The 23,544-nt window shown below is 48.1% G+C and overlaps 8 protein-coding genes across 8 annotated transcripts; 3 read left to right on the top strand and 5 right to left on the bottom strand.

Annotated features, from left to right (window-relative positions):
* Window positions 1-595: 595 nt before the first annotated feature.
* On the bottom strand, window positions 596-5,199 carry PHO84_3 (Inorganic phosphate transporter pho84). Its single transcript, XM_058507927.1, has 6 exons — window positions 3,467-5,199; window positions 2,477-3,372; window positions 2,140-2,430; window positions 1,848-2,092; window positions 893-1,801; window positions 596-837 (listed from the first exon to the last, which is right to left on the bottom strand). The coding sequence occupies exons 2-6, from the start codon at window positions 2,684-2,686 to the stop codon at window positions 732-734; spliced, it is 1,761 nt and encodes a 586-aa protein (XP_058357098.1). The 5' UTR covers window positions 2,687-3,372; window positions 3,467-5,199; the 3' UTR covers window positions 596-731.
* A 3,003-nt stretch (window positions 5,200-8,202) lies between these two features.
* On the top strand, window positions 8,203-8,895 carry ONS95_014268 (uncharacterized protein; the record flags this gene model as incomplete). Its single annotated transcript, XM_058507926.1, has 1 exon — window positions 8,203-8,895. The coding sequence occupies one exon, from the start codon at window positions 8,203-8,205 to the stop codon at window positions 8,893-8,895; it is 693 nt and encodes a 230-aa protein (XP_058357097.1).
* A 413-nt stretch (window positions 8,896-9,308) lies between these two features.
* On the bottom strand, window positions 9,309-11,897 carry ONS95_014267 (uncharacterized protein; the record flags this gene model as incomplete). Its single annotated transcript, XM_058507925.1, has 1 exon — window positions 9,309-11,897. One exon carries the CDS (start codon window positions 11,895-11,897, stop codon window positions 9,309-9,311), a length of 2,589 nt encoding a protein of 862 aa, XP_058357096.1.
* Window positions 11,898-13,241: 1,344 nt separating this feature from the next.
* On the bottom strand, window positions 13,242-14,472 carry ONS95_014266 (uncharacterized protein; the record flags this gene model as incomplete). The annotated part of the gene is made up of 2 exons (XM_058507924.1): window positions 13,242-14,302; window positions 14,352-14,472. The coding sequence occupies 2 exons, from the start codon at window positions 14,470-14,472 to the stop codon at window positions 13,242-13,244; spliced, it is 1,182 nt and encodes a 393-aa protein (XP_058357095.1).
* A 1,503-nt stretch (window positions 14,473-15,975) lies between these two features.
* Window positions 15,976-17,364, bottom strand: ONS95_014265 (uncharacterized protein; the record flags this gene model as incomplete). The annotated part of the gene is made up of 6 exons (XM_058507923.1): window positions 15,976-16,162; window positions 16,285-16,505; window positions 16,609-16,680; window positions 16,759-16,816; window positions 16,987-17,140; window positions 17,271-17,364. The coding sequence occupies 6 exons, from the start codon at window positions 17,362-17,364 to the stop codon at window positions 15,976-15,978; spliced, it is 786 nt and encodes a 261-aa protein (XP_058357094.1).
* A 1,260-nt stretch (window positions 17,365-18,624) lies between these two features.
* Window positions 18,625-22,888, bottom strand: ONS95_014264 (uncharacterized protein). The gene is made up of 4 exons (XM_058507922.1): window positions 22,723-22,888; window positions 20,769-22,670; window positions 20,500-20,714; window positions 18,625-20,445 (listed from the first exon to the last, which is right to left on the bottom strand). The coding sequence occupies exons 2-4, from the start codon at window positions 21,257-21,259 to the stop codon at window positions 19,094-19,096; spliced, it is 2,058 nt and encodes a 685-aa protein (XP_058357092.1). The 5' UTR covers window positions 21,260-22,670; window positions 22,723-22,888; the 3' UTR covers window positions 18,625-19,093.
* On the top strand, window positions 21,968-22,389 carry ONS95_014263 (uncharacterized protein; the record flags this gene model as incomplete). The annotated part of the gene is made up of 2 exons (XM_058507921.1): window positions 21,968-22,018; window positions 22,072-22,389. 2 exons carry the CDS (start codon window positions 21,968-21,970, stop codon window positions 22,387-22,389), a joined length of 369 nt encoding a protein of 122 aa, XP_058357093.1.
* Window positions 22,651-23,473, top strand: ONS95_014262 (uncharacterized protein; the record flags this gene model as incomplete). The annotated part of the gene is made up of 2 exons (XM_058507920.1): window positions 22,651-22,672; window positions 22,719-23,473. 2 exons carry the CDS (start codon window positions 22,651-22,653, stop codon window positions 23,471-23,473), a joined length of 777 nt encoding a protein of 258 aa, XP_058357091.1.
* Between the last annotated feature and the right edge of the window lie 71 nt (window positions 23,474-23,544).

Genomic DNA, 23,544 nt, shown 5'->3' with positions numbered 1-23,544 from the left:
GATGGATGATAAATGGAAAATAATTTATATGAGATGGATAGTCTGGATGGACAGAAGGAAAGAAGGAAAGGAGGAAAGGAGGAAAGGAGGAAAGGACAGCGATACTTGGGCAGTGAGCCAGTGAGTGAGTTGAGTGGTCAGTAGGTAGGTAGCAGTACCTTAATACTTTGGATAATAACTTACTTTGTTAGATTGAGTATCTTCATATATTTAATGACTTTAAGCGAAAGCCAAAAAAAAAACCCCCAGAGCGGATTCGCTGAACGAGGGAAGTAGGTAAGTGAACCTCGCTGAAACGAGACAAAGACAAACTTACCTACCTAGGTACGATGAATAGATAGGATTAGCTGGTTGATAGACTTACTTGATTGATGGCGTGGTGGGGGAAAGGGGGTAATTCATCTCACATACCCATCTCAGAATAAGGTAGGTAATCAAGGCGCAGCACTACATACCTATATACATACAGACATACATACATACGTATGCACGCGATACATATAGAAAATAAAAGATAAAGTCATCTCTCACGTATATTCTGGTATTCTGGTATTCAAATTTCATTATTACCTAGGTAAGATAGGTAGGTATCTCTCTCTCTATCAATCAATCGACCAATCTCCCCATATCCTTCCATCTCAATCTGCATAGCGTCCATACAATTCAAACTTCCTAAGGTACAGCTTCTTCGCATTGAGGCGTTAGGTAAGGTAAGGTATGGAGAGGCTCGCTTAGACGGATTCAGTTCCAACTTTCCCCTTCTTCTCGGGCTGAGAGTCTTCTTCTGAGTTCTGGCGGTATGCGCCGCCTGTTAGGGCGGGGTCGTAGTTAGGTGTTCTATTCACACATGTCAGTAACTCTCGAAAAAAAAAGGGCTATAGAAGAGACCTACCCAGGAACCTCCCCCGCCAACTCCTCCAACGTCTTCCTCTTCGTCTCGGGAATCAAAAAGCTAGTCAACAACCCACAGAACATAAATAGCGCAAAAATCTCCATAATGTGATTCAACCACGGACTCGCATCCCTGCCCTTCGCACCGGGCTTCGCGCCCCTCGTGCGCAGAGGCCCAAACACAACTTGCGCGATGATGGCGCCGACCTTGCCTGACGCGGCGGAGAACCCGTGAGAAGTAGATCTGTAGCGCGTGGGGAAACATTCACCTGGGACGATGAAAGTCGTTGAGTTAGGACCGAAGTTGAAGAAGAATTGCGCGAGGACGTAGAGTGCTAGCAGGGCGTGTCCAGAGAGTTTGTGGTACGCGAAACCGATGACGATGAACAGGACAGTGAGGATCGCAAAGCCGCCGATCTGGATAGTCTTGCGGCCCAGGGTGTCGATCGTAGCGACCGAGACCCAGTACCCTGGGATAGCGCCGGCGCACACGAGGATGAGGTTCCCGATGGCGTTCTTGCGGAAGATTTCGTACTGGGTGCTGCCGCCGGTCCAGCCGATGGCCGCGAGGATGATGGAGTTGTTGAGGCCGAGGCCGTAGAAGGCGACGTCGAGGAAGAACCAGGAGCCCGCGGTGCCGAGGAGGACCTTGCCGTGCTTCCATTGCGAGTAGTGCGCGACGAAGTCTTTGAAGGAGGCTTTGGGGATTTCGAGGGCCGGGGAGGCTTGCACCATGGTTGTAACACGGGCGATTTCGTCGGGGTGGCCTTCGGCTTTACCGTTGATGTAGGCGCTGACGTCGGTGCCGGCTTTCTCGACATCGCGGGCCACGTCGAAGGTGTAGCGGGGGGTTTCGGGGATGGTGAGGCGGTAGTAGAGGGCGATGCAGCCGGGGACGGCACCGAAGCCGCTGGAGCGTATTAGATTTTGGCTGATTTATGAATAGGAACACTTACATGATGATTCTCCACATCTTATCAACAGCAAGTTGGCAAACACCAGTGCAGGTCGAGGCCTTGGAAGCAGATTCCAAAGAACCCTTGAAACCAGTGGTGACGATCAAGGCGAGGATGGCAGCAGTGAACTGACCAATACCCTGCATAGCGAACACAGCATTCATCATAGCACCTCTCCATTTAGTAGTAGCGAACTCGGATGTGATGATTGAAGAAAGTGGATAATCACCACCAATTCCAATACCCTGATCTCGGTTAGCTGGTGAATTTAATGCCAATGGAAGAAACTTACCATAAGGACACGCCAGAAAATGATAAGACCAGTGATGGACATGGCACGAGAGTTTGAAGAGAGGGCCTGAGCGAGCGTTGCGAAGATGATGATAATCAACTCAAGTCCATACATACGCTTTCGTCCAACCACGTCGGCGAGGTACCCGAAACCAAGTTGACCAAGAACGGTTCCACCAGAAGTAGAGACCTTGATAGCGGTATCTGAGTTGGGTGGGATAGTACCGTGAGATTTACTGTCGTTAAAGTACACTATACCCAACATGCTGGTAACCAGGTTGATGGCGAAGATCTTGGTGGTGGTTAGTAGGGTCTACGATTGGGTGTAGAGGACGTACATCGTAGGAATCAGTGAAGAATCCAATACCTGCCACTACACATGCTCGTACGTGGTACCATCCAAAAGGAGCCTTATCGATCTCGGCAAGAGCGAGTCTCCTTCGCTCATTAGGATCTTGGATATGGGCGAAGTCATTGTTGAAGTTGTGGAAGGCATTGTTGCCTCCAGATGTTTTATTCATCGCTGCAATGTTGGCGGGAGCAGCCATTGTGTCTGATGTATGTCTTCAAGACCAGTTTGTGTGTTGACTTGTCGACGGGTAGATGCTGGGGGTGAGGGCGTCGTAGTTGGCAGCGCGGCTGAAGAGGAGAGGAAGTGCAAATTCGAAGGGGGTCCTGATATTTGTATGAGGAAGCTCTGCAGGAGCGCGGTAGTGGGAACCTCGGGGGTGGGTTCCTACAGGGATACAACAAGGAGCCAGAGCCAGTACTTCCTTTTGGCAATTCTTTGGGAAGGGTGGTGGTGTGGATCAAAGACCAACCCGGGCGTGGGACACTGAGAGCCCATCCAAGCAAGGGCGTGCCGATGCGCCAAGAAATAAAGTTGCATCGTCCGGGAAGAAGGCTAGCTGCATCATGCGAATGAACTTTGGATTGTGACAGTTACTTGTAGCTGGTCCGTTACGGGTTTCATTTCATTATTGGCTGGATCTCTTAAGAGTGACAATGATAAGCCATAGATTTGTCGTGGCTCGACTTCCAGGCCAGTCACTACTGTACTGTACAGTATGTTCCGCCTGCTGAACTTGAACTCTGTATGGGCCCACCACCGCCGGCTAACTTCCAGATCTTGCAAGACAAAAAGCTAAATAAGTTTCCGCGCTGCGCTATCACTACTGTACGAAGCTGGGACCAATGGAAAGGCCGATGCCGAGCACGATGCAAGCAGATGTATCTAGATTAAGAAGTCAGGAAAACGCCTCGATGAAAGTCGATGCTTTTTCTAAGTCAAATCAAAAAAATCCTCAACGGGGGGAGCCCATCAGCACCTCTGAGAAAGCCCTGCTGACAGCAGGTTGATCTTGCCTTGCCCGCTTCTCCTCCCGCGTATCCCGGAACATCCTGCACCAAATCGATCGCAACACACACCCTCCAGCACGGCCATTGGTGTGCAGCCCCTTCTGAAAGTAGAAGGCTTCCAGAATATCCTTGACCGGTCAATGTCCGTCCCGGGCAATCCTCAGCCAGTGCCATCCCTCACAGCGCAAGTTTCCAGCCATCAATTCGAGAACCGTATCGCTTTAAAAGGAACATCTCAAGACCTGACGTTGACCATGAAAGCGGACCCTTCTTCGTGGCTGTCTTGGACATCTCTTGGAAAAGGCTTGATACACAGACAAGCACTTTTCCCCCAGGCTCGGCGTCTTGGAACGACGGACACCACAAGTCTTGGATGCAGAACACCAGACCCACATGCACACGCACGAGCACGAGCAGCAGCTGAAAACGCGCCCGCGATGCCCCCCAAAAAATTTGATGCACGCCGCCTTGCCTGGATAAAAAGATGTGGAATAATGGAATGAAGAGATGTCGTTAGAACCGACCAGTCAGAACAGCGGGATCAGAAACGTGGTCGCTGCGCTGGTCAGGAACAGCTGGGGCTTCTAGCGTGGGGAGGGGCCTGGGCTGATAGGTGGGGCTAGAGTGGTTGAGGAAAGGCTTTCCGCCTTTCGGTTGGCCTATCAGATTTTTACCACTTGCTCTCCCTGCTCGGGGTCGGTGTTATTTCGTCACTTCTCCACTTCATGCGTCTCTGATATCTGACTTCCTTTAAGAAGCGGATTAGCAGGTAGACATCATTGGATGTGGCGTGCTTGAGGAGTGAGAATTGACGCCACAGGCGACCGGATGGACCGCTTCAAATTTACCTCTGTATATAAGTAGATAGGTAACGGAGAAAGCGAGGAACACTCATGTTATCTGCACATGTCCGCATTCCTCCCTACTCAAGCACAATACGACATGTTGCTTGCTCTTGGACCACTTGCTCCCTCTTCTCTCGACTTAAGTACGAAATCGAGTACTTCGTAGAATGATCAATCCGTGCATCAGCTCAACTCAATCGAAAATTCCAAATTGATCATAACATCTCGATCGACCAACTCCCGAGGATTTCACATATGATATGATATGATATCGAAATAATAATACCTAACAATAAGCCGGACCCAACAGACGGGCACGCACGCACGCACTACTACTAGGCACCCAAATCTGCCAATACCCTAAGACGGGACGGCGCACCTTCCCACCCATGTCTTGACCAACGACGGCGTGTCCATCGAGCACGAGGATGTGGCGTGGTTAAGCTTTGGTAAGCTTTTCTTTCCGGTGCTGGTTTTGCTGGGCTTTCTAGCATTTTAAATTTACGTATCTGAGCTGGATGCGTTACATTGGCCAATCATAGCTGGATTCCTTGGTTTGGATGTGTTGAAAAATTGAAGGTGGAGACTTTTGATCCTTGAGGGAAATCTCATGCACAGAAATGGATCTGCAGATTCATAGATCGCAGGCAGGCAGAGCAGGGCTCGCAGGGTACGATCGTATGTACAGTACCGAGGTGTTGGATCGTCCAGCCCTGGTCTGGAATGCGGCTCATTTACTCATCTACCTCCAAATCATGTAACTGCCCTTGCGTTCCGGCGTCTCGGTGGCTGCCATGCAGTCAATTTTCCATCTCAAATCCTAGAGAAAGAGAAAGAACATGACCACGTCGACTCCATGTCACCTTTCCTCCTTGCCTCGCATGTATCAACTTACCACCGTACCAAACACAACATATCCATTATCTCTTTCCCTACCCTCCATCCATCCACCAAGCTCTTAGCCTTAACTCCTCCAATTCAGCTCTACCACTATTGGCTCGCCATCTCCTTCCCACGTTCGAATCCACCAAAAGTCCAGTCCGCAGATCCCAGGATCATCCAACCCACGTTCCCAAACTCTGCACTCCCACATGCAAAGTTCTGCATCTCCAAACTTAAACATCTAAAGCTCTAAAGCACTAAATCGATCTTCCCACTTTACATAAACTCCACTTTCGTACATCACATATAACGGAGCCCGAGCCTTGCAGCAAACACACTTGTGCTTATGCTTGCGCTTATGTTGTGCTGTACTGTGCTGGGTTGTAGATCTCCTCCATCAAGCAATGGATTTCACCACCACTCCACTACTGAGTACTGGTTGTGCTGTGTGAAGTTATTTAATGATCAACGTAACTACTGCGGACGTATAGTACCTTCATGATGAAGATCTTGCCACGGAATTGATATATTGTGATTGCTACATCTGATCTTGAGATGTCGCTCTATCTCTCCGGTCTGCTCAGATGATCTTTAATTTTTATTTTTTTTTATTTTTGGTGCTCTCATTTCCCGTCCCACTGTCACTTTCCTTCTCTTTGCAGATGAAATCGCACGGGAAAAAAAAAATCGTTGCAGAAATATTAATATTGAGGAGCAGCTTGACACGCCTGCGCCTGAATTGGTTGTAAAAAAGCGAAGATAGAGGAGGGAAGACAGAGCAAATAGTCTACGAGCATATTCACATGTATTTGTCTCGAGAAGAATATAAGGCTACACGTACGTACGCTCGGAGAGGATTGTACAAACCAGCACACCCCATCCTGAACCCAAACCTTCTTCTGGTACAGCTTCGCACTTTCCCTTCTGCTTGATAGGATGGGATGGGATGCTGGGGCGAGGTGAGAAGTTAAGTATATATACCCATTCTGAAGAAATTGATTTCCCTCAATATGTATACGTACAAGTATGCCGAAACTTGTTTATTATTGAGCGGTTATTGCGCCAATATAGTCAGGTGAATGCCTAGGCAGACCAGGCCTTCAAGATTGATCAATTGGGGGATTTAGACTCGCTACGGAGGTACTTCTCGTTTAGCTATATAATCTTCCCTCCCGCCTGCGCAGACGAAATGAGAAGAAAAAATGCTTCAAGCATGATGAACAAGAAAGAGACTGAAGATGACCATGCTTTGTCCGGGCAGGCGGCCTGCCGTCTCCTGAATGTCGAAGGAGGGAGAAGATGGCGGTTTCCGGAGGTTGTAAAAGCTTGGTTCTGGTGGGAGGGGGGATTATGCGACAAATGTATAATTCAGTTTAGTAGTTAGGTTAAGAAGGTAGATTTGGGAAGAGATGGTTATCAGTCAGGCTGGGTGTTTGTTGTCGTCTCGCTTAGTATTGTCAACCCCAACGGGCTCATTTCATGATTTTGAGAATTTCCTGTCGGACTTAGTACATATACCTGCATGAATTTTTTTATTTTTTCAATTTTTTTGATCTATTAGAAATTGGAGCTTCATTTTTGCAAGAAGGTTTGACGATGATGTCTGCCGTAGGTGGTCTTTGCCACGCCTCATGTTATATCTGTGCTAGTTGTCCCATCGGAGTCGGTACTCCATTCGTATCATTACCAGAAGTCTCACTTTTTATACCACCTACCAAGGATCCAATCATTCGATGATAAGAGGGCACACATATACTTTCTCTCATCTGTTGTTCCCCTCCCGTTGAAAGCGTGGTTAAAAACCACGTGACAGAAGCACTTAACCCCACGAGTGTTGATTTCAGCGGTCAGCTTGAGTGAGACCTTCGCAGAAGAATAATATAAATGTACCGTCATCGGAAACTTGGAATTGCAGAAAGCACAGTTTTGCAGTGTCATCCCAGCATCGAGCAATAAACTCAGCATAGGGTCGTCTGGTAAGATTACTTGCAAGCATGGAAAGAGCGTGTAGAAGACATATATAGACAACAGTAGTGACGAGGCTCAAGGTTTCTAAGATTCAGGGTGAGATGTGGCTTGTTCAAAGTAGCACACTTCCTGAATTCACTCATGTCCTGGCTCGCTTAGGCTTAAGGTAGCCACTCGTCCAGAGCTTGATATAGATAGAATGTAACTTTTGGTAGTGAACAGAAACTGGACCTTTCAAAGGCTGCTATATACATAAAATGTACTTGTACCGTATGGTTGGTATGTCAACGGTCAAGTCAGCTGTTGGGAGAGGTAGATCTTGCATACTGGTAGATTTGCCACCAAGAGTTGTTGACAGTAACTCGAAAACCTGCAGAAAAGGTAACGCAGAGCAACTAAGATATTCTGTATAGCTGCAGGTCTAGAGTTGGAAGACAGTCCCATACTCCCCGAAGTACTTCTGCCCCATAATAGGCATCCAAACGCACGACACATCGTCAAGTGTTCGTGAGTGGCGAAGTTAATCACGTGATCATCTCTCAGCAAGAGATCTCTCCAAGTTCCGGAAACACAGCTCTTTCGAAGTTATTCCATACTAATACCGTAATCATCTTCCCCAATGATCTTTCCCATTGCCCCCAATCGCCGCATCTCTTCTAGCGCGACCCAAAAAGCGAAGTCGTGGCTGATTTGTAATGTGGCTTGCTCATCTTCACGTGACCCTTCCTCAACCTTCCACTCCCTTCCCGCTGCCACCAGAAGGCACTCGAGTCGACTCGTAATCGCGATTTCTCACCAAGGTGATTGCGTCTTCGACTCAGCCTGGAGGGGGAGGAGGTGTATATAACAGGAGTTGGGATCGACCGTGAGATTTTCCTTTCATCATTCAGAAACAGATACTCGGATCTTCAGGCAGATTCTCAAATTCAAACTCACTTCAACCTTCAAATCAAATCTAAAAGATTCCTTCTCAAAACTCAAGAACTTCCAATCAAAGACAAAAGATCACAATGCCTTTTTTCCAACAAGCATACCTCCCCACCGAAGCAGCGCTCTTCCACCTCCTCTCTGAGCTGGACCAGCCTCAACAAAAACAACAAGCCCACCCATGCGCCCGCCGCATCCACAGACCTCAAACATTTACACCTCGCTTCGACGTCACAGAGACCAACGAAGCATACGAGCTGTACGGCGAAGTCCCAGGTCTAGAGCAGTCAGACCTCGATATCCAGTTCCAAGATGCTCAGACTCTTATCATCAAGGGCAAGACTCAACGTCGACTGAACACCATCAACACCGCAGCCACCGCTCCAGCTGCTGAAACCGAACAAGCTGAGCAGACTGTTCAAGCAGACGCAGAGACATCGTCCCAGAAATCCGGCCACAGCGCCACAGTCGAAGACGACTACGACGAGGCTGATACGCCACTCGTGACACCAGCCAGCACCACACCAACAGCTGCTGAGAAGGGCAAGCAGCCTGAATCCACTGCTGCTTCATCATCCACCGCTGTACCAGAAAATGAGGGACCAAGAGCAAGATACTGGGTTGCTGAGCGTAAGGTTGGAGAGTTCGCTCGCAGCTTTACATTTGAGCAGCGGATTGAGCAGGATTTCGTGACTGCGGGGTTGAAGAATGGGGTGTTGAGTGTGGTTGTGCCGAAGAGTTTGAAGTCGAAGAGGGTGGCTGTTAGTGTTTTGTAAAGCATGACGCTGGCGGCTTGATTTTCTTCTTTGGGTTGTAATGCGCTTGTATTTGTATGAGATTTGGGACTGGACACTAGCATTGCATTGCTTGGAGTTTAGGCATGCATTATAAAACCTAGATCAGACACTCGTTAATGAAACATTCTTTAAAATAAATTAAAATTGGTTTCCATCTTATGAATATAGACGTCAAATGACAGGACTTTACGTGACTTCGTCTTCGCACTTACATGACTTTATGATGATATCCGGTTTGGCGAGGAGGTTTGTCAAACCTCAAAGCTGGCAAATGATGGGCGCAGAACACAGCAGACAAACGCGACGAAAAGCAGCCAGATGTGAAATAAAGTAACACAAAAGGGTGATTATTCTCCAAACGAAAATAAAGTCTCAGCATCCACCGATCCCTCTCACAACTTCACTCGTTTTTTCTTCGTTGGTCCCGGATTCTCGTGATCACTATCGGCTCTCCGTTTTATTAACCTTGTCCTTGTCGATGCGCCGTAGTATGGATCTGGGTTCCTCGAAGACCGAGGATGAGTTATTGCTGACGTAGTAGGACTCGTGCGTAAGGGTGGCTGGGAGTCTGATCGCCTGGCAGATTTTTGCCTTGGACGCCATTGGACGTGCGGTTCATGGTGGATCAACGCTTCGTTTTCAACACTGGATAACTCGCTGCTGGATGACTCGTATACACTGCTTATCCTGCGTGGTCGTCGATTGCTGCTTGTTGCCTTCTGATTTGGATCCGGAACGGGATTATGATCCTCTGTGTTGGAATGTTGTCGCGATGGCTTCCGCGCACTAGTAGGGGAACGAGATACATCGCTGGGTTGCGGGGAAGGACTGGGAGGTCCATTTGGCCAGCCATCTTCTCCCTGGACTGGTCCGTCTGGAGCGACTCTTTGACCGCCGAGCCGAACCACCTCGTTGCGGACCGCTATTATGATACCACCCAGTCGAAGACATTCGGCACGAAGGAGCTCACTTGCAGCCTCGAGTTCCTCTCTACCCCCTTTGGAGTTGTCAAGGTCCTGTCCGATTTGTTGGACTTGAATCGCCAAGGACGTTGATCTTGACTCTGCGGTTGCTGCTCTGGTCTCTGCATCTTGTAGTTTGCTGTTTGCAGAACTGAGCTGATCCGATAAGCGCGTGCTTCGTCGTTTTTCTTCCAGCATGCCGTCTCTGTATTCGATGATTGCCTGCTCATCTTTCTGGGTCTGTTGCTCCCACTCGTCAAGATTCGTTCGATAATCATCTTCAAGCTCTTCGAGCAGACGTTCCAATTCTTTGACATGGGCAAGGGCCTCATCTCGTTGGGCTATAACCCGGTTCAGCTCTTCCAATGCCAGGTCATCTGTCGGATTAAATGATTGCCTAGCCAGAGAATCATCCAGGGCCATCTGAAGTTTGTTCGCTGTGCCGTGCGCTTTGTCGAGCTCTATTTGAAGCATCCCAATTCTGGCCAATGCAGCATCCTTTTCCTCCCGGATATGGACTAAATCCCCAACTGTAATGTTTCCATGTCGTACTAAGCCCATTGAGACTTGATGGGCTTCGCTCAACGCCTTTTCTAGTTTCTTAACTTCGATTCGAAGTGTCTCTCTCTCAATTCTCAGCCTATTCTGTGTCCGCCTGCACTCTTCCGACTTCTCACGCTCTGCCAAAGCTGCATTGTTGGCTGCTTCCAGCGATGTCTGGAGCTCAGTAACGACGTCGTTTGCTCTTTCGGCAGCTGAATGCGCAATGGCGTTTTCTGCTTCCAAGACTTTGAGTTCGAGACGAGCGGCGTCTCGTTCATGTTGGGCTTTTGATGCTGCTGCTACTGCATGCTCTAATTCTTCTTGTAAAAATTCGACTTCTTTGCGCTCAGCGTCTTCAGCGCTGATCTCTGTATCCAGCAGATTTGATTGTGCTCGTTCCAGGGTCTGTTTCTTACGATTTTCTGCCTGCAATTTTACTTCCCTCTCTTGGCTCTCTTTCAAAGAAGCTTCGATGATGCGGATTCGTTGGTGGGCACCGTTTCTTTCTGCTGTTCTGGTGGCAAGATTCCGACGGGCCTCCTCGCTCTGTTTGACTGCAGCGTCGCGCTCCGACCGAACGAGGCTAAGCTGCGCTTCAAACACCTCGCTGGCTCTCATTGATTGTTTTGGATGAGTCGTATTGAGGTGCTGGCCATGATGTAGCTCTTCCAACTGTTTCCTTTCCCCTCCCTCGTTCCGACGATCAGGTTCAGCCGTAACAACGTTTTGACTTTCTAATGCATCAACCTGTTCTTCCGGTTTGTTAATGTCTCTTCGTACATATTTTCGTTGCTGGATGAGTGCCTCGTATCTAAGAAGAACTTTCTTCAAGTTTTCTCGCAGGTCCTCGTTTTCGTCGATAAGTGCATCACGGTCTGCTTCAACCATGACTTTCTCTGCCTTCGCTGCATCTAGTTTGACAAGTATTTCGGATTCTGTGGATTCGTGGTCACTGCGCATTCTCATAGCGTCTTTCTCAAGTTGCGATAGGTATCCACCCTCACGATGCATCTCGTAGTAAAGGTTTGGATCAACCATAACCACGCTTGGTTGATCGAGTATATCTCGAAGGTTTTCATGTCCCCCAATCGAACCAGATGATAGCAACCGTCCTACCCTCTCCTCAAGGTTCTTTACTCGACGATAATACGAATCTCGCTGGGTCGTGACCTCAGACAACACCTGGCGGTCGGAAACTTGTTGCTGGATCGTGCGGGTTGAAGCATCAGTTTGCCCATCGTGAAGATTGGTGAGATTATCGCCGGACTCTAGGATGACATTTTTCAACGAACTCAACTGTTCCTGTAAAGCGCATACTTGCTCTCTTAGCCGACCTCCTTCGTCGCCAAATCTAATACCATGATTTTCGGCTGGATCGATATGTGCAACATCCTCGTGGCAGACTTCAGATCCTTTGGGTTGGTCTTCCGGACCGTCACTGGAAGCTGCTTCGATCACCGTATGTAATTGCTCCATTACCAGAGAAAAAAAGATTGGGCTTGCTGCTTTCGTCGTTGAAGCTTTTGATGAAGCCCACGAAGAGGTGTAACCTAACTTGATCCATTGTGCCGGATGAAAGAAACCAGTATCAAAGAAGCGAAAGATCGCACAGCCCTTTCAGCAACAAAGAAGTAGGCTGGACACAGGTCCGCTTTTGGTCTATAGTCGTACTAAGAATAGTTGGAGCACTTGCTTTTAGATGATCTGGCCCACAAATTGGTGCTGTGCTGTGGTTCCATGGAAGCTGTGGGGAATTTAGAACACTAGATTATTGGTGAGCAGAGAACTCGTGCGCAAACTGATATCAGCCACATCGAGCATCAAAACAAGTCCATTTTCAGACTAAACATAAAGAAAGGAGAGTCGTAAGAACGGGGACCAGGATTGAGAGGGCGAGGGGACTCTTGGCTATCCTCCAAATCCGTCGGCACCGCAAATCCTCATTGCCTCAGGACAGATCTTGATTTATAGAACCCGACAAAATGACTCTGAAGACACATCACTGAGCGTATGACTATTCCGACCTGGTTAGAGACTGCTCAGTCTTGATTTTGCGGTTTAGATCCGTCGTGAATTGAGGATCTTGCTTGGAGAGGTTGGTTGACGTTGAGGCGACCAAGGCACATGAGAGTTCGATGCCAAGCCTTCTGACTAATCAAGAATCGACCACCTGTCGCTCCTTCGACGTACAGTTGTGGCCGCAATATCCTATCCTGTACATCTCCACAACAGAGACTCGCCCAATACCGATATGTACCACTTGGTGGTGGATTCAAATGGTAGATTGCCTGCGAACTTCAAGACGACCCCTATGCGACAAACTTGAACGACGAGCGAACGAACCTCAAGGAATAACTGGCACAGCTAGGGTTCGAGAGGACGGACAAATCTGAACACCACCAGTACCAAAGACATATATTTTAGACTCTACATGAAGAGCTACGTCAAATGAATATCATCAGTGAACTGGATACTCCCCGCTGGGCTGTCGGAAGTCGCTATTAGAATGTTCTTTTTCTGCTGTGCTGATATGGACATGAACGAAGATACCGGATTGCCCTTCGGGCAGATGTATCTGGATAAGTGCGGCAATACACGGCGCGCAGCTTCGTTCTGGGTTTGTCTCGCCACGATGTGAGGACTCCTGGCTGGAGATATCAGCATGTGTTGGAACGAGCAACAGTGGGCAGGAGCGAGTATGGGAACCAAGCGGTTTCCGGACATGGGTTGAAGTACATTAAGACTATCTAGAACCAAAGGAAATGTCATTTCCGTCATTATTCTGCGCACCCAAGTATCTTGTACTCTCGTCAAGAGTATCTAGTTGGACATTGGACGCTCACTGCTCTCTATACTGCCCACTTCCATCTGCTCATCACCGCCATTACCATTGATTTTGGAGATGACAATCCAAAGAATTCTGTTAGCGATCTTCTCTTCATTCCTCGCAAGCTTATTGAGCTTCTTGTCCCCATTTTTGTAAATTAAGGCCAGCGCCTTGTTCCTCCTATCGACCTCTACTTCTTTGGCCCGCCCAAGAATGGCGATCTCTTGTTCGGAGCGAGCTTCAATCCTGTTTCTGTCGCCTGGAGTAGCCGCAAGTTCGGTTTCATATTGATGATGGGCCTCAATCATCTTGTGCACAATTTCTTGAATTGCCTGCTCTGACTTCTCCATCTCTGCCTCTACCTCCGGCGCCTTCGACAACCTTTTCTCCGAGCTCTTGGTTGCTGCCTTGGCCAGTTTGGTGTCCTGTCGCTTGTTTAGCCATCTGAGTGGAGCTCCTCCATATTTCTCGTATTTTCCCTTGGGAATAGCCGCTTCTTCAAACTCTAGTGGCGCAATGTAACCCATCAATGCGCGGGTTCTTCTGACTCTTGGGTCTTCGATCGTTGGCGCTGGAGCAGCAACGCCTGGATCGCGGACGACAACAGCAGTCTCCGGAGTGAGGTCGCTGAGCTCTTCCAAAGGCGGTAGAAGCAGCTTTCCCTTAGCGTCCACATTATTGAAATGAATCTCAGCCATCATCTTCTTCGTAGTCATGATTCTGGCAATCAGATTCCGTGGCGCAAACATATTTGTGTTGGCCTTCTTCAGGTAGCTTCGAACTCGAACCATGGAAACGCCTACTGACATACCAACAGATGCGACCTGCAATACACCTCCTACTACCTGGGCTGGAAATATCGGCGTACCCAAAAGAGTACCGCCGACTATATGTGCCACCTGAAAGATAGGTGACGAAATAAATGCGCTGTTCAGTCCATCAATGAATCCGATGAATTGGTCGTGAGATATGGGGTCGGGCAAACTGGCGAGAGCTGGGGAATAGGCGCATGCGAAGGGCGAGAACGTCTTGATCATGAAGAGAGAAGTTTGCTCTGCGAACTGGTAAGTTTGGAATATTTTGCCAGGAGGTATGTTACTGACGAGGAACGACAATTGGCTTTTCAAGCATGCCACCAACGTAATACTCATACTGAGGTGGAGCAGATCGCCGGTTCACTTCCTGGATCGATGCACTGGCTGAGGACATCAAAGATTTCTCCATTGCTAAGAAATCTCTGGTTCGGCGGAATGTCGCCGAGGAGATTATCTTTGAGTTTATGATGATTGAGTATCAAACTGTGGATATTGTGAACGCTGATGTGGACCACACATTTGTCGTGGTGGAGATCTTCTCCAGTATATATCGCAAGCTTTGAGAGCCTTGACTAGGATCTTGAGCCCCTGGAAGATATTGATATCAAGTCGTGTGTGCCATTTACCATCCATGGAGCAAGCAGGCCTTGTGGTGCAAGGTAAATTAAGGCATTCGCCTATTGGACTATGCCAGGGCTCCGTCCTCCTTCCTTCAACAAAGGTCGGCTTTGAATCTTTCAGGCCAGTCGAACACTACTACCCATTGTGCCGCCGCGTAAGCTTGTTCTTGGAGCAGTCGTCTTGGAGCTTTCACATCGTACAGATTGTCATGTACTGCCAGCGGACAAGCCTCCAGACACGCATGAGGTGGGCTGCGAAGCGAGGTCTGGCCCAGTACGGCTCAAGGTCCAACTAAAGGTATTTTCATATAGGGTATCAGGTGAAACTTTGCAAAGCTTGTCTCGGAATTATGGCAAGCCATTGGTTGAGATGAGCTATTCTGGGGCGGCTGCTCACGAGAATGCCGAGTCCGATTCGCATCTCCGCTCCGTAAACTCGCACCGAGAAGCTCGGATTAAAACATGGCTTTGCTCAGCCTCTTCATCCACGAATTTGATGACGAGGAGTATTAATTCCTCGAAAACCTCGCATGGTTTTGCGATGTTGCACTGAATGCTGCTATCCATCTCTGGAGACGGTATCATGACATCGTTGGCCAGTCGTTGGCAGAACTCGCCTAAGTTTCCAGATACTGCCGCCTCCCAAGGGCTGCCTGAATAGCAATCTAATGGCGATCCTTTCTTGCTCCCAGAACGTAACAGAAAATGCCTATCTATTGACGGAGAACAGTCTACAGGCATTTACGGAAACTTAAGGCGTTTTTGAGATGCAAAAGTACATTTCGAATTACTTTGCAAACCAGGGGAGTAGATAGCGTTGGGAAGCCCTTTTCCTTGGCAGAAGCTGACGGACTTTTGCCTAGCATCCCGTTCTCAAAAGCCAACACTCGTCAATCCCCTTCATGCTACCAGTTTTCTGGTCGAAGTATGACTCTGTGCCATGAAAATCCCAATATTGTCCTTCACACAAAGCCTGGCACGCGATTCTGAACCAATTCCACTCTCCCAATGGATAGAACGCAGCTCCTTGATGGAACCACAAACATGTCTGCGGATAGTTGATCTATACGGCATATTCCTACTCACAGGATTTAGGTGGAAGGACCGGAAATAGTTCATTCATGATTCGTTTCGCTAAACTCATACTTTGGGTACCGCAGACATAAGGAACGCAAGCTTCAACTACCAGATCGAAGCAAACATTTGCTCAAAGTACAGCAAAAGCATACATAAAACTAATAAACTTATAGCATATACCTCTTCTTATATGATACACCCCATCTTTAAGTAATTCACATCTTCTGCTTCTCCTGCTCTTTCATCTGCGCATCCATAACCCACTTACTATTATGTTCCTCGTACTCCTTCTCCCCCTCCTTGGTCTTCATCTTCTCCTTCATCTTGAAAGGCTCAGGCACGTCCAATTCCCTCTTTATAGCAGGTCGTTGGTTGATCCTGTCGGCCCAGTTTTTCACTTCACTGTGTATCGACATCGTCAGCATCCACATCAAAGGCACTGCGCTCCTCGAAGACCCACTCGGCACCCAATGGCCTTCCAACGACCCAAATCAAACACAAAAAAACCAGGACTTAGTACTCACGGAAACTGATCCAAGCCGATACCCGCCCATTCCGCCCAGTTTATCCACGAGAAACATGCAATATCCGCGATGGTCAATTTATCGCCCACGATCCAGGGCCCTCCTCCTTCGGCTTTCTTCTTGTCACCGCCTGCTGTGGAGGCTTGTGTGCCAGCCGCAGTATAGTTTGCTGATTTCTGTTGGGCGAGGCGGGTTTCGAGGACGCTGTAGAGGCGTTTGGTCTGGACGATCGGGTGTTAGGGGGGTTTATTGACTGCTGAGGGAATGGAGTGTTTTGAAAGAAAAGGAAAAGTAACAGAGAAGGATGCAAAAGAAGCGACGCACTTCGGTTTGGTAGCGGTTGATGGCGTAGTCGATCTTTTCGGTTGCGTATCTGAAGAAGTGGTTTGCTTGTCCCTAGATTTTGTTAGTTTCAGCAGATAGATGAAGGTGTTTCGAGTACACAGACAAGACTATTGGGACGGAAGGACGAACCTGCATGGGACCTATTCCACTCTGCAACCAAGTCATCCATTCGACAATTTCCCAGTATCTGTATCCTTGTCAATTAGTATGTCCGTTCCAGCATTTTGTCTCAGGTCAGGGATCCGAGGCCTCTTGGCTCAACTCCACAGCTGTACATTTCGGAGCTCGAGGATTCTCCGTATCGTATCTTCTCACCGGCTCTCCTACTTCCCCGGACTTACGAACCGTGAGACTCACTTATCAGAATCAAAAGCATACGAGATCACATAGTCTCGGTCATACTTCTGACATAAATACAACATGATCGCCATCCCCTCAAATACCCGCTTCTCACGACTCTTCCCATCTACTGTTTCGGTACGGTCGATGATAGCGGGGATACGTCCATTTGCTACGTAGATTGATCTCGTTAGCTCTCAAGCCCCACACCCTATGTGAATAATCAAGGTCCAGAGATCACGGCTTGCATTTTGGATGGGGACGGTAGTGAAAGAGAATAGGGATTATTGACAGTCACATACGGTTGATCTTCAGAAACCATTCCTCCTTCTGCGTGTTTTTCGAGATGTCAATGTGCTTCATTTCGTACTTCAACCCAAGTGCTTCGAGTACCATGGATACTTTCTGTCCATTTGGAGTACCAGCTGTGTATAGCCTGGATCATTGTCAGTTCTATGAAGTCTACTTCAATGGCAAATCTCTGTGCCAAGATCGAATCCGTGGGAACGTGTATTAGTTGTGTGAATCCGAGCTCGAGCTTACACGATATCCGTCTTCTGCACCTTTCCCCAGCAAGATCTCCCTGCGAGTTGAGGCTGACTCTCCTTGCTCCCGACATGCTGTGGACTGTGAAATACTCTTTGAGTTACACTGGTCGGATAGTGAATCTGGGGAATCAAATTTGTCGTAAGTCTTGCAATTAAATATCGTAATAAACCAAAACCGTAGCAAATAATTCTCTCCTTTGCAAATATCACAAGCAGTAGGTGCGATCCAAATACTTTTAACCATAATGACGATGGTGACGCCATGCCTGACCATTTTATCATGAGGGGAGGCTGCAGCCCCGCTACTGTACCCCACCAATCCACCAACCCAGACGAACCTTAACCCCGCGTTTAAGGAAGCGAGCCACCTCCTCTCGTCCAATAAATTTGACTCGCTTCACATGATAAATAGCTAGGTATGAGAAATAAGCAACTTAGTGTTTGGAGATTCAGCAAGATTCCGGGGGAGTCTCGGGATTGAAGGTGCTCGTACGGATAAATATCTCCGAAATTTGATCGAGCTGGTGGAATAACAATGAGGAAGCAAGGGCAAGGTACCTACAACCTTGCCCACACAGTGATCATCCATAGATCACGTGAGCACTTTGCGTCTTGTCTCCAAGCTCGCATTGGCAATTCAGATAAGCCTTCAAGTTCTGATACAGTAATAACTTCGTGACGAAAGAATAATGAGTGTTAGGAACTTGTCTCTGCATAAAGTTTAAAGGGGAAATGGAGAGGGCAGTGGAAGATAAAGTGGTGGTTATTGTTAGAGTTTGCATTGACTGCGAGTCTGTTTTAATGAAGCGTGAAACATTGAACATAGTAAACTGAATACTTTGGCATCTCGTATTAGAGTGATTTCGTTCCTTCGCGGAGCTTTCCAAGAAGATTCTCAGATCAATCACCGATCCCCAAGGCATGAGTAGCCAAAGTTTCCGCGGCACTGGCGAGCTTAAGGGACAGGTAGGAGAGGGAGTGTTGATGTGTGTGCCGTATTTCCAGACATGCTCATTCTGTCCTTGATTTCGTGACATTTGGCAGCTATATCGTATTTTTGTCATAAAAAGGTAGTTTGTTGCAAGCCAGATGCCGGAGGTGACTCAAGGTGGGGGAAACGAGGCTAAGTGCGGGGGATCTGCACTGCTCTACACCGAGTGAAAAAAACAAAACATTTCCGTGGTACCAAGTGTGGTTGCTTTGTATTCGGATTCTAGTTTGAAACGGAGTTTCTCATGGTGGAAAGATCACACGGAACCAAATTTCGTCCTCGCAATAGTCTCATCACCCGGGGCAATTAAAGAGCTGGTGGGAGAGATGTTCGTTTTGTTAGTAATAACCCTTAATAAATGTAATTTACTGTAGGCAGACCGTCAAAAGAATGTAAGTTCCAGCGAAACAAAAATCCCAGAACGCAACTATATACCAAAAGCGCCACGATACTCGTCTCCCATATCCTTTTCATTAATCCCATCGCTCTCAAGATACCCCTCCTAGATTGTATCATTGACTCGAACTTGTCCCGCACAATACGCCCTTAAACTTTCCACGGTCCCAGAAGAGCAGTTTCTGTAGTCTCACTCCAGGTGCAATCGTCCTGGTCGAATGGTGATGCCGCTGACGCCAAAGATTGTCTTGAAAGGTCGACCTTCATCGGAGAGATAGGTGAAGTATTTCCTCTCTCTCGCTGCCTCAAGCGACTTCAGAATGCCATCTGTATTGTCATAAGCTGCAAGCGCGAATGAATATGCTTGATCAAACCATGGACGAGCTGCATCCCATCCTGTTTGGGTCTGGTAAACAAGGCCAATCGATAACAGTACCCAGATTGTCCGCTCATCTTCGCTGCCAAAGATATCAGCAGACTTTTCTTCTATTTTTCGAAAGATTGACTGCGCCTCCGAATGGAATTGACCTTTCAATAAGCACACAGCGATTTTCAAGCAGGCTTCCATAATTTCAAAGCTTTTGAAGGTCTCTGCGTCGAAATTGACCTGGTCCAAAATGAACTGGAGAGTGTGTATTGCTTCCAGGAAGGCACCTTTGTTTTCCTGGACAGTACCTAATTTTGTGTAGAGTTTCAAGAGCTCGTTTCTTGCTTCAAGACCCTCAACCACTGAATCGAGAGCTTTGCGATCGCACTGCTTGATAATGGCTTTCAGCAACGCGGCCACAGACTCGTCTTTCACAGCAACATGTGATCTGGCTACACCAATCCCGTGAATAATCATGGCAGGATCTGCGTGATTCGTGATACTGGCTGTAATTTCTTGGATCTGGGTGTTTGAGATCTTGCTTGCCTGCGATGAACGTCTGCGGCGCTTGCGAGTCTTGGCCTTCCTGCCAGTGGAGTCGTCATGATGCTCAGAAGCTGCAGCATAAATGTCCTTCGCACGTGAAAGAAAGGCAAGTGCGTCAACAGGTCGATTCCAAGTGTCTAGCAGCTCCACCACATGCAGGATATGTTGCTGGCTTGTTCTACCCTCAACACCGAAACGGTCGAGGATCTTTTGTGTCATTTTCTCGATGAGCTTGTCTGCCTCATCCACACGATTGGTCTCAGCATAAAAGGATGCTAGTGCGTATGTGACTTTGTTCGTATCATCATGAACCGATCCCAACAGGTGCTCGTAGCCTGCGAGAACTCCCACAAACATTTGCTCTGCTGTCTCTGTATCGCCACGACTCATGGTGCTCTTCGCTGCTGCAAACTTGGCTATCAGGTCGGTTCGAGATAAGCCTTCAAAGGATAGCGCCAGATGAGCTACATCATCAACATCATCATCCTTATCGCTTTCGCTAGCGATCTCAGGAGGGCACGGGGAAAGCACTGTCACGACACCTTCCATGGCCTCTGCCGAACCATCCATTGGCGGAGTATGAGTTTCCTGGGGAGTCTCATAGGTAACGCCGGCAGGAGTATCAATGTCTGTTCACCAGTCAGCAAAATGATCGTCGATTGAACTCGAAGAGGGCGACGTACACACAGCATCAGCAGAAACATCCCCCTTCCTGGCTCGGTTCGCGCGGCTTTGAACTCGCTCCCTAGTCCACCGCAGACCGCCGTATAGAAAGTCGGTATCTTTGCCTGCCTGGGTCTCCCTCATGTTGGCTTTGACAGCCATCCATTGAGCGTAATCGCCAGGCAGATTCTTTTGCCAACCCCACTGCTTGAACTTCTCCTTATACAACTTCTTTCTGTGCAAAGTTAGCATTTGCTTGTGAATGGACCAGATATATCGGGGGACTTGCGATGCATCAAAATCATGCTGATCTTTCATTATTTCCATTGTCTCCTGCAAATTCTTTTGCCCTTCCAAGTATAGACTCTTGATCTGATTCTTGTGTGCATCCCAGTCGAGACCGCGATATTTTGTCCGTTGCAACATGGCGGGCTGAGGCGGCGCATTCATCTCGAAGGATTGATCGTGCTCTGCCGCACTCGAAGAGCCTTCGCCAGCATCTTCGACCTGCAAAGTCGTACTTGCGGGAATTGACCAGGAGGACTGGTCTCGTGGCACATGTGCAGGTTGTGCGCCGAATGCAGATTCTGGGGGCGGACTGTTGAAATGCGGAGCAAAACTATTCGAAAATGCCGTAGGACTGCTGCCAATAAAGGCTGTTGGGCTGTTCCAATCGAAGGACAAAGGGCTGTTTACATTGAACGTCCAATTGAAGGAGAAAGGGCTGTTCATATTGAACGATGGGACGCTGCCTCGTTCGAAATCCTCGTGAGGATTCATGGGGGGCTACTTGACAATAAAGTCGGAACAGTACAAAATGGATGGATGGCTTAGAAGTTTTCGATTAGGGGGAACTCTCTTATCAAATATATGTAACATGAGGCTCTGGTAGACCCTCGAGCGCCGAGTCGAGGTTACATAAGATCCAAAAAGTTCCCAAAGGGCCTTTTGCCTCGCAGGCAGCCTGGAAGGCGGTGTCAGCTGCAGGCTGAGCTGGCGATGTGGACGGTCCACAAATAGTCCCCAAAAGTTCCTTTTCCCAAATCAAACGGAATGGCCAATGAATCACATTTACGCCACCAAAGTAGTTCATCAAGCCGGGTCGTTTGTTAACCCTGGCACGAGCCCTGCCGAACCTCAATTGCAATGCTAGCGATATCTTATGACAAGTCCGCAAAAGTTCTCAATTGATCCCTGACAACAAACTTGACATCAAGAAGACGTGCCTCACCCGAGATACTGGGATACTTCACAGAAACAAATTGCTGGACAAAAGTTCTTCAAAAGTTCCTCGTAATGAGGGCTTGGTATATATAGAATGCAAAGAAGCAGAGGAAAATCTAACAGAATTCACATTCTCAAGTCATTGCGAGCACCACGCCTTTGAATCCTCACCTTATCTTCAACTTCAAATATTCAGAGGTAAGAGACCTCACCTGAAGCCCCACTTGAAACCTAGGTAGAAATGATGTGATGCAGCAGCTTGAAATGGGTTTGAAATCACGTGTTGGCAACTCGCAACACCAGCCACTGGATAACGTATGGATCAACGACGCCGCCGACGTGGCTCAAATTGGTTGACAGTGCAATAGGACCCTGGCAATGCTTCTCACAACAGCCATGATCGCCCAAATGAACCACAAAAGCGGCATCCGTACAACACAGTGCATCGCGAATGGCTAGGCGTAGCCGTCTCCGAGGGGGGCGAAACGCCGAAGCCGGTTGACGGACCTGAGGCTTCGAGCTTGAATCGGTGGCTGCAGGAGAGCATGCGTGAGGAACCATACAATGTCGTGGCTGAGTTCAGAACCGTCGAAATGGCGGCTGCAGATTCGACGGCTTGTGGTAGTTGTGTTGGTGCTGTCATGTGTGAGAGCTGTATTGGCGTGTCTTCTGAAAACAAAATGTAGCTTGGGGGAAAGATTAGCGGGAGGATGCAACGCGCAGGGGCCTACTGAGTTGTAGCTTATTTATGTCTCACAAATGGAACTTGAAGTAGCGTCCCGTCTTCGAGCAGCCCGGTGGTATAATAAAACAACCCTGTGACCCCAAAATTGTCGGCGCTTCAATTATCTCATTCCTTGCTCTTCGCCTTTTCAAACTCGTCTGGCGGCGAAGTTCTACGGCTCTCCTCAGTTGAAAACGACTTCGCACCGAGTCCAAAATTCACGATGCTTGCAGGAAAAGGAAAGTGTAGATACCTACCTTTTTTCTAAGCTCGAATTAACGTCATTCACAGATATAAAATCAGGGCGTCGCCTAGCGGCAAGGCTTCATACCCGAGGAAAGCGGCGCAATGTAAAATTCAGACACAGGAGAAAATGGACACAAGCTCTTATAGCCTCTGATTCTGCCTCTGAAAAGAATCCATTGGCGCACTTGGATGACGCAACATCTGCTACACTTTTGGACGAGGAAGAAGGCCAAGATGCTGAGTTCCACATGTACCAATCTCGAATTGATACTCGCGGTGAACGGGTAGTTCTTCAGGTTGGTGCGAAAATCGACTTCGAAAATCGCCGCCCTCCTAGCCATGCAGCTGCTCTTATCTTGACCAGATTCTACTCAGAGTCAAAAAAGCTGGTAGAGACAACATTAGCCATCCGATCACCATACCTCAAAAAAGCTTTGCGAGAAATCATCAAATACTATCCCAGCGAAGATCTCGATTCTAGTGCGGATATTGAGCTGGATGACGAGCCGTGGTTGCTGTTCCATTACCGCAAAGAGCTTAAATCATACGCAATGGCGAGCAATGACCGGAAAGTTCGGGACCTTATCAAACTTTGCCTACAGTATGTCAGTAAGAAATTTCGGAGAGAGCTTGTATTTCATGAGAATATCAAGAATAATCCCGATGCGATACCTACGCTCGAACATCGAAACCTATGGATTGTGTATAAGCCGGGCGACTTCATGTACCAGTGCATCGAGAATCACCATACAATACGCGACTTGTTGCTATACATCAGACTTCGAGCAATGGATCAATAGGTACCTATGATGGATACCATCTCATGCTAGAACAACTGCGGTGCAATGGCACGAGGTTCGGATTCGTCCGC

The sequence above is a fragment of the Cadophora gregata genome, assembly GCF_030347475.1.
Source record: "Cadophora gregata isolate MNR1 chromosome Unknown scaffold_8, whole genome shotgun sequence".
Lineage (NCBI taxonomy): Eukaryota > Fungi > Ascomycota > Leotiomycetes > Helotiales > Ploettnerulaceae > Cadophora > Cadophora gregata.
This window is presented reverse-complemented; position numbering and strand designations above follow the sequence as displayed.